This window comes from Platalea leucorodia (genome assembly GCF_965183815.1).
Source record: "Platalea leucorodia genome assembly, chromosome: 1".
Taxonomy (NCBI): domain Eukaryota; kingdom Metazoa; phylum Chordata; class Aves; order Pelecaniformes; family Threskiornithidae; genus Platalea; species Platalea leucorodia.
This window is the reverse complement of record NC_138823.1, coordinates 131,729,724-131,744,026: the sequence shown is the minus strand read 5'-3', so window position 1 is coordinate 131,744,026 and position 14,303 is coordinate 131,729,724. Positions and strand designations below refer to the sequence as shown.

At 39.5% G+C, this 14,303-nt stretch overlaps 1 protein-coding gene across 1 annotated transcript in view; it reads left to right on the top strand.

Annotated features, from left to right (window-relative positions):
- The window catches only part of SNX10 (sorting nexin 10), a 35,636-nt gene extending 21,700 nt beyond the window's left edge, over positions 1-13,936 (top strand). The window contains exons 3-7 of the mRNA XM_082307722.1: positions 447-533; positions 2,599-2,699; positions 3,295-3,393; positions 11,555-11,770; positions 12,220-13,936. Of these exons, the coding sequence (XP_082163848.1) occupies positions 447-533; positions 2,599-2,699; positions 3,295-3,393; positions 11,555-11,770; positions 12,220-12,298 (582 nt within the window). The 3' untranslated portion in view covers positions 12,299-13,936. The remainder of the gene's footprint in view (positions 1-446; positions 534-2,598; positions 2,700-3,294; positions 3,394-11,554; positions 11,771-12,219) is intronic.
- The last annotated feature ends 367 nt before the right edge of the window (positions 13,937-14,303 follow it).

Sequence of the window (14,303 nt, the reverse complement as noted above, 5' to 3'; positions counted from 1 at the left end):
ATATGTAAGTATTGGGTACCTGGAGCAGGTTCGTAACACATTCTGTGTGAATATTGGTTACAAGGGTGGGAAAAGCCTAAAATACCTGGCTAATTCTCTCTTACATGTGTGACTTTGAATGTTAGGTTTTTAGTTTGTAGCTACTGAGATCACCAAATCTCCCATGCAAGAAACATGTATGACTTTTCACAGTATTACTTAATCTGAAATATTCCTTTTCAGCTAGCAATTTGGCAAGGAATTTCCCAGACATGTGGTGTAGCTCAGATGATTCATTGCTTTTTGCTTCTCCTTTTATAGGGTTGCAAAATTCAATAAAACAGCAGTTCAGCTTTTAATCTGAGCACAGTAGTTTTTGGAACAGCAGAGAAATCAAGAGAGTCTTTCAGACTGCCTTTGTCTTCTGAAATTAATTGCTTGATTTTTTTTTTATTATGCACTTGCAGGAATTTGTAACTGTCTTGGTGCGAGACCCCAGGACACAGAAAGAAGACTCATGGCATTCTTACATAGACTATGAGATATTTATTCACGTAAGTATAAAAATATCAGCACAGATTCTTTGGGCTCTTATTGCTGTTTCTGTCCAAGCCAGAGTTCTCTTTGGGGTATTAGTGGAATTTCTTTACACCACTTCTGGGAGGCTGGGGGATATTATTCTCCTTTTAATGACTGAGATGCAGTGGAACAGGTTAGGTGGGTTGGCCAAAGGCTGTGTAGTAGGTCTGGCAGAGCTGGGAGTTGAAGCTGATATTGTGTTCACGTGTGCACTCCACAATGTCTTGCAACAGAGACTATTCTTAGCTTTACTTATCAACTAGAAGACTATCATAGTCAGTGATGTCTTACCATTCTAGGAGAATTTTGATGTTCACATATTCATGGGAAAACAACTTTCTTTTTGAAATTATCTGGTTATTTGTACTTTAAATTCTCCTCAGTTCTTTTTGCCAAGTTATTTGGTTGATGCAATGTGGTTGTTTTCAGAGTACCTTGACATTCATATTATGCTAGTTTAGTGGTGCTTGGATATGTCACGTAACTACATTTGGGTTTATGATTGTAGTCTACCATATGTTAATGGGAGTGCACTTAGAATTATGGTTCTCATGTGTCTTAAATCTGTCCTAGACATCATTTTGTTTTGTTGATTATTCTTCTGTGGTGGATGACATACAGAAGGAGTTATCCTAATCTCCCAAAGCTAGATCCGGGGGGTTTAATTGCAACGTGAAAAAAATTTTTGTGAAGTGTATCTGCTATCAGGTGAAGAATTAGAGAGCACCGAGTTATGTGGTTAATGCTTGGCACAAGACTGAAAACATTTCCTTTCTGCGTGGGAGAGTTAAGCATGCAGCCTAATGAGAGCAAGCAGTCAAATGATGGCTTATTAAATGTCCGTTGTGACAAGTACTTCTCTCTTGTGTGGCAATAAGAGCTGTAAAACATTTACCTTTTGCAATGTGGTTTAAGTACTGGTTCCAACGCAATTATATTTTTCACTTCTGATAAATAGAAATTCTGTAGATTTGCAGGGTGGGTGCTGTATTACTGTTTCACAGGCATCAGTGCTTCTGAATAGAAGCATATTACTGGCTTTCTCAGCGACTACTGAGTTGGGGTGGTGTCATTTAGACCCAGTGTTAGATGAGTCAGCACCGGGCATCTTTGAAGCTGATAAGCATCAGCTCAACTTCCTACCAGCATAATGCCAGGGCTTTCAGAGACCAAGTCTCTAGGTCAGTCCTGCCATCCAGGCTTCTCAGTGGATTCAAAATCTTGGGTCTGCCAGGCTCTTAGACCAGCTGGGTCCCCTTCTGCGCAGCTCCTAGAGCATCTGGCTTCTTAAACTGTGAGTTATCCCAGATACTCATCTATTCCAGAAAGCTGGCATTTTTGGGCCCTCTGCAATCTACATCATGTGGCTGTCTAGGAGTTGAGGCTCCTGGCAAGTGATTGAGGGTGGATTGGACTGCAGGCAGATTTATAGTGGAGCCCTGTTTGGTAGATGGGGTTTCATCTAAATGTATGCTCCACGGGAAAAATTGGCAAAAGTATTTAATTTCCGTGAATTGTTTCTCTTTTGATGAATTGGCATTTTTCTAGTGGACCAATAGTGTCCTGTGGGAAAATTTCCAAGTGCTGCTACTTGTGGAGAGCAGTCACATTGGTTTCTTTGATTTGATTTAAGTAGGATTGCACGCTGGAAGAACTCTATGTAGCTAACTGTTTGCAGGATTATAACTAGAATAGCTAAACATGACTTTTTTCCCTGCAAAGATTGGCATTATCTGCTGAAACTTTTTTCTGAGATCTTTTTTCCGAGATCTTTTTTCCTGTTACTTCAAGTTGTACCGTAATCCAGATCTCTTGCTTTTAAAAAGAAAAAAAATCAATGAAAAATATTTCCCTGCAAAGCAGTAGAAACTGTCACCAGTCCTGTCTGAGATAAAGCACAGTCCTTAACCCACACTGAATTAATGTCAAGCTTTCCATTGGTGTCTCAGGGATTAGCATCTTCGATGTTTTTTAACACCATGCCTGCACTTCAGCTTAAGCTGATTTTTACAAAGTAAAATGGTTTTTATTTCCCAACAGACAAACAGTATGTGCTTTACAAGGAAAACATCCTGTGTTAGACGACGTTTTCGAGAATTTGTTTGGCTTCGGCAGAGGCTTCAGAGCAACGCAGTGCTTATGTGAGCAACTTTATATATGGCTATTTAATAATCTGTCAATCATCAAAGGGGAGGGTTGTTTCATCTTAATTCTGAGAGTTACAGAAATCAGAGCTGGAAAGTGTCCTGTGTTTCTTACTAGCACAAGTTCATTCTGTACAAGGCATTTTCTTTACTTAAAACCCAGAAGAATGTGGTTTGTACTGATAGCCTTTGTTTGGTGAGCCCCCCTCTAATTTGTAACAGATTTGATCTGTGTTTCCTTTTGCTATGCACAGGTAGGAGAAATAGCAGTCTAGTGTAGGTGTACATACCTCTGTACGTACCTCTGCGCTTTTAGGATGTCCTTAGGTTCTGCAAGGACCATAAGAGACCCAGCCAGACATACATGCAGGCTTAACAACTGGACCAGAAAAATCAGATTAATTTATTTTTCCCTTTGAGATGTGCGAGAAGCCTTCCAGTTTCTCAACCTTGTGTTCCCAAATTCGATTTCATGAGCTTCTGGAACATGATCCGTGATTTTCACATGCTCACGGTTGGCATTTGTGTATTGCATTTTTTTCCGCTGTTTCAGATTTGGTTTTAAATGTATATTTGCTTCTTGTTTATAAAGACAGCTACCTGAACTGCCATCTAAAACTCCCTTTTTCAACATGAACAATCCTCATCACGTGGACCATCGCCGGCAGGGTCTGCAAGAATTCCTGGAAAAGTAAGTACAGCCTATCCTAGAGATGCTGGCATTTTTATGATGTCATCAATTTTCTGGTTTAAAATAGCTCATCTCTGGTACTTGAGAGCCACCGTGTGGTCATCTGTACATGTTACACATTTGGTTTTATTTTTTATTTGCACAGTCATATTTCATACACGTGACTTCATCTCTATTGGTTATAAGGAAACTTCAACTGGGGCTTTTCCATTGTCTTTCATTGCATTGGTTTTAAATAATAGTTCTGGGTTTATGTTACTTTACAGTTGTATACTAAGGTTGGGAGATCTTTCACTGTGATGTCTATTTCTAGCTTTCAAGAATGAGCTAGATATTCGCATACAAAGAAACAGACTTCTCTCCCTCTCTATGTTCATGGAAAATCAGTGTCTTTGTGGGCTAAACCCCTGGGAGCCTGGGAAAATTCTGCGGCGAGATCTCCTAACGCAGATATTTCTTATAATGCCAATTACTTTGTTTACCAGTTCCACTAACATAAATAAGCTCTAGCAGCTGTGACCATTTTCAGTACAGCTGCTGTCTGTATAAAATCATTCATCAGACTTAGCTAGAGCCTGACCTGTGTTACAAGGGAGCTCTGTATGAGTTTTAGTACTGCATCCCTCAGTCCCACTGCTGTAACCACTTCACCTTCTGGAGTGGCCGAGACTCTGTTGGTGTAATTTTCTGCTTTCTCTGCCATTCTTGTAATACCCTGGCACTGCTGGTGTGAGAGCAGGCTGCTCACAGCTGCTGGGGCAGGAATTGTGCATACATTTGCAGGCTCTCTTTAGCCGCTGCTCGGGGTAAGGGCATGGTAAAACACTGTGAGTAGAGACTATTTATCTTTTTTAGTATCAGTGTTTCCATGAATCAGAACTGCCTAAGCAAAGGAAAAAAGCAAATCATTTAAGTATGCTTTAAGCCTTGTGATCAGTGGGTAGAGGAACACTGGACCCACTGTTTTTCCAATCAGTGTATGATAATTATAAGCCTTTCTAACAGAGACCAAATCATTGATCCTGAGGTATATTTGTTGGGCTTAACAGCTGAAGGCAGGGAGAGCTAACTGCTGCAGGAATAATATTATGTATACAGTTATGTAGGATCTGTGACCAAAAGGATAGCCAATAAATACTGGTTGTAGGTGTGTGAGATAGCGAAGGGAAAGCAGAAAAGGAACAGAGTTTTGTTTTGTTTTGTTTTTTTCTTTTTTTTCTGCACCTCAGGAAAGAATAATGGTGAAATAGAGTGACTGTGCTTCTAGAGGCGATAATATTAGTGGTCATATGAAGGGTGTAGTAGTTCGGGTCCCTAGGTCTGAGCAGTTCTAGCTTAGCTGTGCTGCCCCATGGAGCAGTGCCTTTGCAAAATCAGTCTCATTTTAAAGTGGCAAAGAGGCCAATCTGGTAACAAAGTATACAATATTTCAGCATCAAAAATATTTACAACCACTGTGCTTCAGAAGGCGAAACAGAGAGGTATATTCTCTTAAAACACATCCTCACTCTCCAATTTTGTGGATGTCTGCAGCTTAAATGGTTACTGACAGCAGAAAATGGCAGCATGTGGAGCGTTTCACCTTGCTGCTGTTAATTCAGGAGTGGGAAAAGAGGCATCTCTGTTGTAAGGTAATGATTTAAATGTTTGAACTTGGATGCTGTTTAGAAAGGTGTCAGCTTTCTTTCAGCCCTGGGGAATCGTTGGAAGGAATTTTCAGAGATAGAGTCGTGTTGTGATGAATTGGCTTGGCACCTGAGGTGCTTTACCATTGCCCTCTGCTGGCTGGCACCTCTCTGCTGCTGCTGCCTGCAGAAGGCATCTTTTTACTGGCTCAGCTGGCCTGCCATGGCGTGCTTTTTTGGTTTTTCTTTCCCTTTTTTTATGAGTCTGAAGCAAAGGTTATGATTTCTTTCTCTGAAATTGCATTTTTGGGCCTCCTCAACGTGTGTGTGTATGTATATAGATATATATATATCTATATACATACACACACACACACGTGCTTGACTTTAGTAAAGCTCTAGGTCTGGATGCTGCATGTTCTGTAGTGTGGCAATTCCAGGGGAAGCGGGAGCTCCCTGGTATATTAGGAAGGGGGTGGGAAAGGAACCAGAAAGTAGTTGCATGGGGTGGTGTAACCCAGAACTGCAAAGCAGAGTGCTGCGTTCACCCTGGCAATGATGGCAGTCACCGTGCACAAGCTCACAGCCCCACTGGGGTTTCTTTGTGACACTGGGAAGAAATGGGATTTGAGCCTATGTGGACCTGTCAGGGAGAGGTTCGCAGGTAACATTTTTCATATGCCCACATGTGATGCAGGAACCCGAGCTCCTCTCTGCACTCGGTGCCTTGTGAGGTTGTCAGGATCCAAGTCATCTCTGAAACGGCGTTTAGATCTCTCACAGCCTCAGTTTGTGCCCTGTGCCCGTTGCTGTGTGAGCAGGTTGCTGCTGCCTCTACCCAGACAGGAGCCACGTGCCTGAGGAGTGGGGATCGACTGGCTGTAGGCTCTCTCGTGTTCAGCTCCTGGCCCTGGGAGTTCCTCCACGTTGCCTATACGTGGACAGCTATGGAGTTCTCTTGTCCTGCATGCCTCGCTCCAGAATGAGTTAGCTCGGGGCAAGATGCTTACTTAGACCCTTTGTGAAACCTCTCCGTGCTAGGCACAGTAGCATGAGAATTAGGCCAAGAGCTGGAAACTGCAGCCAAGCACTAGAGTTTGGTGAGATCTAGAAACGGCTGTCCAATTTTGGTTTGGCTTTACTGCACAAATGCAGGGTAAGACCTGCTTGTCTTACAGGTTATTATCTCTGAGTGATGAAGAGCTGTAAAGCTCACTTCTTGTCTGGGCATAATTTAATATTTCAAGAGGCCATTTGCATTAACGGAAGTCAGCTAGCCCCTTTTCAATTATGAATTACATCGTAAGAATAAGGAAAATTATGTGTTTTTCCTGGTAAGTATCCTCATACCTTTGAAGACATCTGTAAATGCACAGGAAAAGCTTATTCTTAAATTGGAGGTCAAAATTAAAACACTGTCTTATATTAGGTTCTGTAAGATCCTCCTTCCTTTCATCCCTTTTTTAGCTGCACAGGTTTAACTTTAGGATTTACATTACCTTCATAGAAGATCATCCATGCTTGCTTATTAGAAAGCTAATTAACAAAACAGTTTTAAATGAAGTTGGGTTCAATCGCTGACACTTTTTCATTGAATACAATTGGATCCCCAAAAATTATGTGGTTTAGGAAAAAGGACTATTCTTCAATTAGTTTTCAAACATGCAGTTTATGATGGGGTGGAAGACATACTAGGAATTTTGAGAAATGCAGCGCTCGGATCCACAGGAGGCGAAGGGCATCCACAGTGTCGCTGCTCTGGATGGCTGTGCATCGGGCTCACTTGGTGCCAAACAAGAGACCCAAAACTCGGCTGCCTGAGGCAGAGCCGTTCTCCGGAGGTGGCTGGGGTTTTGCCCTCCTCACACCTCCTTACCTTCCCCACCGCAGTCCCACCAGCAGGAGCCGGTGGAGGGTTGGAGGGCTCCCTCCTGGAGGTGTCTCCACTGGGTGCTGTCTCAGGGATGCGGGAGGCTGGCTCCAAAGGGGATGGATGCCAGCTTGCCAGGGCTCGGGCTGGAGCGTCGGCGGCCGTGGGGCAGGTGGGATCTCCTCGGGCACGTGGTGGCTGCCTCTTTCCCATGGAGCCTTGCTAATATTTCCTATCTGCTGAGTGAATAATGCCTAGCAGGCGCATGTCGCTTAATCCTTTCTTAAACATATGCATTATCAGATGCTCAACAGTTGCTTTGCAGTTGCTCGCTCTCAGTAACATTTCCTCCCTTACCAAAAGCGGAGGAGGAAGCACAGTCGGCTCTTTTTAAGAGGAAACTGGGGCTTTGTTTGCTGTGGGCCGGGGCGAGGGGCTGAGGGGCTGGATGCTCAACAGAGGGCACCACAGCACAGGCTGTCACCCCCCGGCTCCTGGGGTTTTTGGCTTTTTTTAGTTCTCCTCGCTCTCATGATATGATGTAAACGGGCAGAGTAAATTTGTCGAAAACAAAATCGGAGTGTTAACCTTCCACACACATGCAAGTGTGCATCTGTCATTGTATTAGGTTACAGTAGATACAGGAAATCTTTAGTTAGGATTAAGTTGTACTGTTCAGCCATATGTTGTTCTCCTCCAGCAGAACAGTGTATAATATACCTAATAAAATCATGTTGAAGAAAACCAGATTTTGGACCTTGTCCAGATAAGACAAAGCACATGTTTTGTCTTTCGTAAATGTTCTTGCCGTAACACGGGGAAGGAGAAAGATTCTTCGTATAGTATCCAACTTTTCCTTAAAAATGACTTTATTTCTTTTGGTTGTAAAGTGACGTTTTTCGGCCCTGCTTCTTTAAAGGTCTAGAGATCACAAGCATTTACTGAAAGCTTACAAACAAAGATTCACATGGCCGTGAATAAAAAATGATTTTATTATCTCTAATTCAAATGTAGAGCCTTATCCTGCAGCCCCCTTAATCACATAAGTAGTCATTATGCATGTGAGCAATCTGGCGGAGAGGAGTGAGATCTCTGACAAGTAATGACTACTGATGGGATCAAGACTTGCAGGATTTAGCCTTTCGTTCTTATTCCAGGCGTGCATAGAAAGTCTGTTGTTCTCTTAAATATGCCTGGTCAGTTTATAGGAATTATCACCGTGAGCCATGACTCTTCCATTAGCGCGACAGCAGCGAGAGCTGATTTACATCGCTGTAACTGCAGCTTTGCACTGACGCTGGCTGTAATAAAACTGTTTGAGAAGCACCGGGAGTGCTACTGGTTGTGTTCAAACTGCGCACGCGTTCAGCCTCTGCTAAGACACCCGAGTATTAATATTATGACACTCCGCCTTTCCTCTTGCCTTTTTAATTTGTTAGGTTGTGGTGTGTAATTTTGATTTTTTTTTTTTTTTTTAAAGTCCTTGGAGCCAAATCTATTTTTTAGATGTACAGCCCTGCACACAGTGAGTCCCCAGGACAGCAAAAGCCCTGGAGAGCAACTGCTATACCAACACTTAATACTACTAGTAACATCTGGTGACAAATGTATGGTTATTTCCTTGAAGAAAGAGCATTTTGAACAGGAAAGCATAACGCTTATGGATAGCACAGAATTTATTTTTCATTTTGATTGCTTGAAGGATGCAATTAAAAAGCAATCTAACCTGTTGGTTCAGATCGGGGGGGAAAGCAGAACTTATTTTTTAATTAAAAAGAAAGAAAAAATGCTACAAGGGTATGACTGGGTGAAAGGTGTTCATATATTTGCTTTCAGGATGGTTTTAAATGGTTTGCAAAATGCGTCAAGTGTTTGGTCCCTTCCCCCTTGTGAACATATATATATATATATATATATGCGATCAGCTTTATGAACATCTTTCCATTTCTTCACCTTGGTTTCTCTTCACTCCTTTCACCTCCAGATGGCACTATGAAGCAGAAAAGAAAATTACTGTGAAATAATGAGTCCAATGTAAAGTAAAATTGGAAATTGAATTATAGCTGCAGAAAAAGGACAGTAGCCTTGAGGTCCTGATCAGTCTGTACTCTTATCACTTTTGTTTGCTGTTCCATGTGTTAGGTTACTGCCGAGTTAATAACAGTGCTTTAGCAGTTCAAGGCTTAGCAGAATTGTACTGGACGTGAAATAAAGCTAAAATGAATTTGTGTCCAATATCATTGACATTAGCGCTCATTACTTCTCTGGTGTAATGCCTCAAACCATCTAAAATCAATTTTAAAGATTACCCATTATTTTATAAAGAAAATAAAATACATTTCAAACAGCAACAGAGCTGTAAGTGTAGTGTAATCTCATGAACAGTTAGTTACTTGTGTTTTTGCTGGTTGGCAGGAAACTTTTGAAGGTACGGCGAGAGGAAAAATCTGTGAAACTAAATGCCATCCACAGAATTTAATGTCTCGGCTCTTTGCTGGGTTACTTGGTATTAGACACGCAAATGTTAGAATTGCAGAAATGTGCATCCCCTCATTGTGCTCGTAAGCCTGGGAAAAACAGTAACTCTAGTTACTCTACAGTAAACTCCAGCATGTTGGTTTTTTGTTGTTTTTGGTTTTTTTTTTTTTTTTCTTTTTTAAGAGGAAGAAAAGAGGAAGGCGGATGTTTACTCCCCCAGTTGCATGAACTGTAAACGTGGATTTATTGTGTGGAATGATACTTTTTCTTTTACTTCTTGTTGCAATGTTTGTCTTTGTTTGGAATGCATGTTTATCAAGAGTCAAGGCTGAAACCCTCTTTTAGTGGCCGCTGAATGATGGCTTTTCAAACTGTATTCACGAAGTTGTTGCTGTCAAGGTGTGTAGACCTGTAAATTCTGTGTTTTGAATCATTTTACACAGCATTTGCTGGCTTCCTTTAGAGTACGAAGTTGTTTTTCTGTATATTAATACACTGCGTGCATTGATTTTACAGATGTTTATTTGCTATATTTATTTTTAAGTAAAATTGCAAGAATTGAGATTGGATTAAAAAGGCTTTCTCTAGGTATGAAAGTGTGCTTATTTTGAACTTCAGCGAAATCTGGTCCTTCTGAGACTGAATTTCAAATGCACCTGGTAGATCATTAGGGTCATTGCAGACATTTCCTCACTGGAAGGTGTCAAAGTTTGAGTTATTTGGTTGAGACTATGTGTGTGTTTACCTAGGCAAATGAAATGTGCACGTACACAAATACCCTGCATTTTCAGTTAGATATCTCTTATTACTTATTTTGATTTGACAGATTTTTATAGGCTTAGATGAAGCCAGAAATCCTTTAGTGTATTTATTAAACATTATTGTAATGTTGGCCACTTTAGAGAACAGTTTTCAGAACGTATTTGTGCGTTAAAACATTACAGTCCAAACACACCATTAATCTTATTTGAGAGAAGGAACTAATCAGTTATACTTTTCATTTTAGTCAAGAGTACCTATAGAATGCAATATTTCTTTCTGCTCTTACTACTTCTTACATTAATGTCATCTCTTGTTTCCTGTTGCATAGCAATGACTTTCTTGGTAACGACTGTAACCTAAATGGGTAGAAATAGGTAAATATTGACTCATAACAGTTTTGATTTGTTTAAAGATATTTTAATAATTTTCTGTGGAGCACTGTTTGGCATGGTCATGGGCTCTGATGACTTTATTACATGAGTAAAATTACATGTACATATAAAAAAATCTCGTTAATCATTCTAGGATTTGTGTATTAAAGAATTCCTTCTTTAGAGAAATGTTGCAGCAAAGTTGCATTTTTTTTTTTTTCCCAAAAATACTAATGGTGATCCTCAATTCTCAGTCCTTGTAAAAGTATCTCTACAACTTTCTGTGCTACTGGAATGCATTGTATTTTGTTTACTCTCACTTGGTTTAAGTAAATACTCTCTGCTAAATTTATTTGAAGACTTAATTTAAAATACACATAAACCAAGATTAAAATGGACTTTTGAAAACAATAGCTGGAATGAAATAGTATTTAAGATTCCCGGAAAACTGTTTGCAAGTAAATTTAAATCGGTGTTCAGTATTAGCATTTTCATTCTAGCTTAAATGTACGCAGATTTGTAAAAGTGTAAATGATTTTGGCTAGTGTTGGCTCTGTTGTTTACAGGTATTTCCAAGTCCTGACACTGCGTGTGTATGAAGTCCTGTCTCTGTACACACTTCTTTCCGTCACCAAAGAAATTGGTGACTTGTAATTTTTAGAAAAGCTTAGCTATTTAAAAAAAAAAAAAATCTCTTGAATGGAGACCAAATTTTCGTAAGAGTATATGCCTCCAACTGCCTAAAAATCAGTAATTGATCCATGTGGTAATAACAGATGGTTAAATGGAAGAAATGTCCTTGAAGTTATTCTAATAGCAGATGTGCCTAACTATTAGCTTCGTGTTTTTACTCACCTAAAATTCCAAATAATGTAATAAGAAAGTAACACACACCTAATCATTTTAATATGTTCATTACCTTCTGTTACTGATTTAGGATTCATCTGAAAACTTAAAAGCAGGACATCATTTAGAATTTGTTCTAGTAAAACACTTTAGAATATACGTGTATGTGCATCTGTATAAAAACATTTGACTTTTTTTTCTTTTTCCAGGATCCTACAAGATGCGTTATTGCTTTCAGACAGTAGGCTTCACCTCTTCTTACAGACTCAGCTAAGCCCAGAAGATATGGAGGCTTGCGTATCTGGACAGACCAAATACTCTGTTGCTGATGCGATTCATAAGTTCGCCTCTTTGAACAGACGCTTTCCTATAGAAGATGAAGAGAGAAAAAAAGGAAAAAACGATGCGGACTCTGATTCAGAGAGGTGATTTCTGTATTTCCTTACTTTCTGAGATTATATATATATATACACACATACATGCGCACATGCTTCACTTTTTTGTTGATGTAATACTAAGATAATGAAAAAATTAATTGACTGAGATTTTATTGAGCTGTGACAGCTCATCATAGAAGTCTTCACACACACCTCCACACTGAATTAATGAATGCAGTAGAAATTCAATTATCTGCATTCTGATTATGTGAATTTCATTTAGTCAGACTTGAATTATTCGCGTTTAAATTATCTTGCTAAAAAAATATCCAACTGCACTCCAAATGGCTAATTAAAAGTCCAAATTTCCTGTCTCTCTTTGTGACTGGAGATAATTAAAGTTCTCCTCTGTTACTCAGGCTTTGAGTGTGTTGTGAAAACCAATTTCCTCCTTTTTTTTTTTTTTTTTTTTTTTCCCCCTCTCCCCTTTTCTGCAGTTCATCCTCCGGGCTCAGACCTAGTGATGACAGCATTTCATGTGGATGTAAAGCAAGCCCAGCTTCTGAAGAATCATGAAAAATCATTCCTGTATTGCTATCTTAAGGACAGTACAAACCAGTTTCTGCTCTATTTACTGGTTACGTGTGCCACGCAAACACGGCTGGCTGGTAACACGTACCTAAAAGACACGTCATCAATACAACCGCATGTCCTTAAAAAATTTTCAGAACAGACCTTGATACTATTTCTTTGTCGATTTACTATGTATGTTGATTCAGGTTTACACGCTACCTATTACGTTTAGGGTTTTGTGACTGTTAAAACCTCAGTATTGGGCGAGTCATGCTCTGCTGATAGATGTGGCAGTTAAAATATTTCCCTGAGCGAGTGCATGTCTCGGATCTGAAAAATAAAGATAACTTAATTCCTCAGCTTAAAAGTTGGTATATCATATCAAATATATTCAAAGCATCTTTTTGTAATTTGCATCAGAGAAGTTTAATCTTTAGGAGTCATTTGACATTGGTGATGAAATTACATACCCCACAAGGTATTCACTTTTTAAAGTAGCTCAGCAACATCAGCAAAACAACATTTGAACAAACTATATGCTGCTGACAATTTGAGATATAAATATCTCTTCCTCTGGTCTTTCTGTAATGTTTATGGAAAGCTTGGTTTTATCATGCATAAGAACTGAAGGCCAAAATTCTTGAGCATGGTTGCTTAGAAGTTAGAAATATTAATAAAAATGACATCATTTCGAGGCTTGCTGGAGATTCTCAGTTCCCAGGGAATTACGGATACTCATTCCCAGTGAAAATCCTGCAAGAGGTCCATTGAAACCAAAGGCTGAATTTTGCATCGACCTCGCTAGGGCCAGGATTTCACCCAACGCGTTTAACTTTAGGCACTTATATTTGAAGACGCCAGGAGCGATGTTTTAGTTTAGCAGCTTAAATGGAGAGGATCTCCCTCTCCAAAATGATGAGAATCCCATAGCTATAACACGCAGTACGGACATGGACCTCTCCACTCTTTGGGAGTAAGAGGAGCTGCTGATTTCATTGTGGCTGTAGTTAACACGTTGAAATATTGACTCTTTTCACAAACAAAAGGCAGGCTTGAACACAACTTCGTAACCACCAACACTTATTTTGATTAAACGTCAGTTTTGCTCTTTATTGTTAACAGCAGCTGCGTAGTGTCTTGTCCCAGATTCTGTCAAAGGAGTATGTTTCACTGTGGTGTTGTATTTATATTTGACATTTAACTGCTATTAAAAAGAGCTAGGGGGTCTGATCACCCTAGCAAAGCTCCCATTAACTTCAGTGCTGTAGTTACTGGCCTAGAAATGGATATATATGTGTGTGTATATATATATTTTTTTTTTTTTAAGAATTCTGTGGATACTTTCAAAGAAGGAGCATTTTAAACCTGTGAATTACAGAAACAATAGATTATTAAATGGCCAGATAATAAAAGTTAGCATAGGCGTGTGTGGGCATGCTTTTTTAAAGCATCCAGCTGGGAATCTGTGTAATTTTAGAAACATGCTTTAATAGCCTGAGGATAACATCTCTTAGGTAACTACTTTAAGCCACTGGTTTTTGTTGATGGTAGCACTTTTATAAGATAAATATCCGTGTTTCTTTTTGCTTGGTCTTATTGAATTGCACAAATGTATCTATTCACCTTCTCAACTTGTGTGCGAGTTAGCAGCAAAGCTATTTTAATGTAAAAGTGATAACATTTAATTAAAGCAACAAGTTATCACTAAAAGTAGCTTAAAAATAGCTGTTATTGCCAGGCAGAGATGTTTGGTTACTTGGCTTTTTTTTTTTTTTTTTTGAGATGGCACATTACAAGAAAAATTGTTTAGCAAATTTATTTAAAAGATGGGGAAAATAAAAAAGCAAAAACTGGAATAATGTCTGAGAAACATATTAATGTTTTTATTTAACACAGTGTTACGGTAGTGGGTGGGGGGTATTTTTGTTGTTGTTTTAAAAGATTGAGCTAAACTATTGAAGCACTTCACAATTCTGGCCTACTAACAAGTCCTCAATATCTGACAAAA